We start from the raw sequence: 2,926 nt of genomic DNA, 5'->3' as shown, positions 1-2,926 counted from the left end.
GAGAGAGGCTGGCGGGTGCCGGGGTGCCCCCCAGGCGCTGGGGCCCCTCAGTGGGGACAGGGCAGAGGTGTGCTGGCCCCAAGCAGGTGGGGGCGACAAGGAGGCTAGTCGCTAGGGAGAGGAAGCGGGGCTATGTGATGTCATTACCCAGATGGACACTAAGCATATTAGCTATATATATATATATACCTATCTATATATAGATATATATATATATCTTAACGATAAAATATTACAGAGTAATAAGTGTCCTGAAAAGAGTAAAGTCTTGACTTCACAACTACATTTTATTACCTGAGGACGGTGCCATTATCTGCAAGTTTAATGAAGTTTCCATCTTCCAGATCCAAGGCCAAGCCCTTGCAACTAAAACAGAAATGTTTGATTCCCAATCAATTCATGCATATACCTAACTCAAAAGATAATAATTTATATTTTCAAAAAGTCACAATGCAAAAAAGGCATTCTCCCATCCAAGGGAATGATACGTTGATCATACAGTTAAGAATATCCAAGAACTCTAAAATTAAATATCATCCACAGAGAAAGTATATAAAGAAAACTGTTATGTGAACAAACGAAGGATACCATGTTTACTTTCTAAAATTCTTAAACTCTTAAAAAGAGAAATACAAACTCAAAGAGAAGCAAAAATGAGCCTCATTGTATGTCTCTGTTAAAAAGTGAAAATGGTGCCCTGGCTCGGTGGCTCAGTTGGTTGGAGCATTTTCCTGAATGCTAAAAGGTTGTAGGTTCAATTCCCCGTCAGGGCAGATACTTAGGTTGTGGATTTGATTCCCAATTGGGGGGTGTCTGGGAGGCAACTGATCCATATTTCTCTCTCACCTCGATGTTTCTTTCTCTCTCTCTCTCTCTCTCTCTGTCTCTCTCTCTCTCTCTCATCTCTCTCCCCCTCCCCCGCCCCCCCATTCCTTTCTCTCTTAAAGAAAAATCAATGAAAAACACATCCTTGGGTGAGGATTTTTTAAAAAGTGAAAATGTTTTTATTAAATAACACACACACACACACAAATTCATATTCTGCAAGTTCAGATCTTAGCCAGAGTCTTTCCTTACTCTTTAGAATTTGCCTTAATTTAGGTTAGGTTATAAAACTAGCCCTCTGGGCAAGGTATATTATTGAAAACAACTAAAAGAAAGTCAAATATTAAGTTTGGGGAGAAAAATGGATACAGATGCATTATTATAAATAATAAAAGCAAGGAGTTATAATAGCCAACAAATACCAAGGGAATTAAACAAAAAATGGCAGGTACTTTAGAAGTATGATTTACTTTGGTCCATAGTAAAATTTCCAGAGTCAGCAGATTCATATAGTAAAATGTTTCTGCTTCTCCTTTACAAAAGGGATTGAATAACAAAGGGCTAACCAAACATCGGAGGAATGCATAACGGAGGAACACCGTTGCTTTAGGATTTTTCACGTGTTTTAGGATTATTATTAATTTTCAACTAAACAATGTAAAATGGTCTAACAGGATTATCATTTGGTTTTGTCATTTAAATGAGGAAGAAAGACAAAGGAAGCCTTGAGAATCCTAACCCAGAAAGGGAATAAGAGCCTTAGACAAAGGAATGTCTGTCCAATTACAGAAAAACCAAATGTGCTAATTCAGATACTTATCCAAAACATGGCTCTTCTTCTATATGTCTGTATTTGAAGAGCAATAAAACAAAACTTTTTAAAAGATAAAATTTTAGAGATAGTTCTTAAAACCTCCAAAACTCTTAATAATGACAAATTTAACCATGTGAAAATATCCACATTAGTCACATACCCTCTTGGCTTGTTTTCATATTTGAGTCTAAACTTAAAGTAGAAAGGACATTCATTCATTAAACATAAAATTTTTTAGTAGAGAAGGCATTTTGTTCTTTGACTCAATTTCACATTTCACTTTCTGCCTCCATAGAAGAGGAGGCATTAAAGTTTTATCAGCAACAATTAGAAATCAGAAGGGATGTGCAAACCTTAAAAACAAGGACCTACCAGAAATCCCAGTCCTCCGGAGTCACAGTGAGCAATTCCTTGTCATATCCTTTCTCCTTGACCAGGAACTGAGCAAAGCTATCATAAATGAGCTGTAGGCAAAGAGAAAGAAAAAAGAGAGGTTAAATATAAAATTCACTATTCATTCTGAATTTCACAGACCTGAAGACCGGATGGAATCACTCACGGGGCAGTGAGGGAAGGGAAGATCTTAATTACAAAGCTCTTCAGTTTAATGCCCTCCACAAGCCATTAAACCACCCCTACGAGCCCCCAGTACTTGTAGTGTCTTTTTTTCCCCCCTCCAAAATCGTACCATCATCAGTATACAATTATACAACCAAGGACAATTACTCATCTTTCTCCTGAATTCCAAGGGAATGGAGATCATTAAGACTTGGCAAAGCTTTGTAAACCTATTCAACACATGACGGAGACAATAAACATATTGAGCACTTCATGATCACATCTATGCTTGGCGCAGCCTTGCGGAAAGGCCCCACCTCAGGTGATAAAGTTAATTCTTGTACCAGAGCCACGAAGTGGAGGTTGCCCCAGTGGCTCAGCCCATGTCACAAAGCTAAAGCTAAGTGTTCTCTGCTTCTCCTCTGCAGTCACCTTTATTTGGAAAAAATATTGTTAAAAACCACTGTCATTTTTAAGGAACCCTTCTGCACTGCTGGTGGGAATGCAGACTGGTGCAGCCACTGTGGAGAACAGTATGGACCTACCTCAGAAGACTAAAAATGGAACTCCCATTTGACCCAGTGATCCCACTACTAGGAATATATCCCAAGAAACCAGAAACGCCAATCAGAAAGGATATATGCACCCCTATGTTCATAGCAGCGCAATTCACCATAGCTAAGATTTGGAAACAGCCTAAGTGCCCATCAGCAGATGAGTGGATTAAAA

At 38.7% G+C, this 2,926-nt stretch overlaps 1 protein-coding gene across 1 annotated transcript in view; it reads right to left on the bottom strand.

Moving 5' to 3' along the window:
- The window catches only part of NT5DC1 (5'-nucleotidase domain containing 1), a 100,713-nt gene that overhangs the window by 97,281 nt on the left and 506 nt on the right, over positions 1 to 2,926 (bottom strand). Inside the window, exons 2-3 of the mRNA XM_006756899.2 lie at positions 2,012 to 2,103; positions 295 to 366 (exon numbers count right to left, since the gene is read on the bottom strand). Coding sequence (XP_006756962.1) covers positions 295 to 366; positions 2,012 to 2,103 — 164 coding nt within the window. The remainder of the gene's footprint in view (positions 1 to 294; positions 367 to 2,011; positions 2,104 to 2,926) is intronic.

Source organism: Myotis davidii, unplaced genomic scaffold, assembly GCF_000327345.1.
Source record: "Myotis davidii unplaced genomic scaffold, ASM32734v1 scaffold1534, whole genome shotgun sequence".
NCBI lineage: Eukaryota > Metazoa > Chordata > Mammalia > Chiroptera > Vespertilionidae > Myotis > Myotis davidii.
This window is presented reverse-complemented; position numbering and strand designations above follow the sequence as displayed.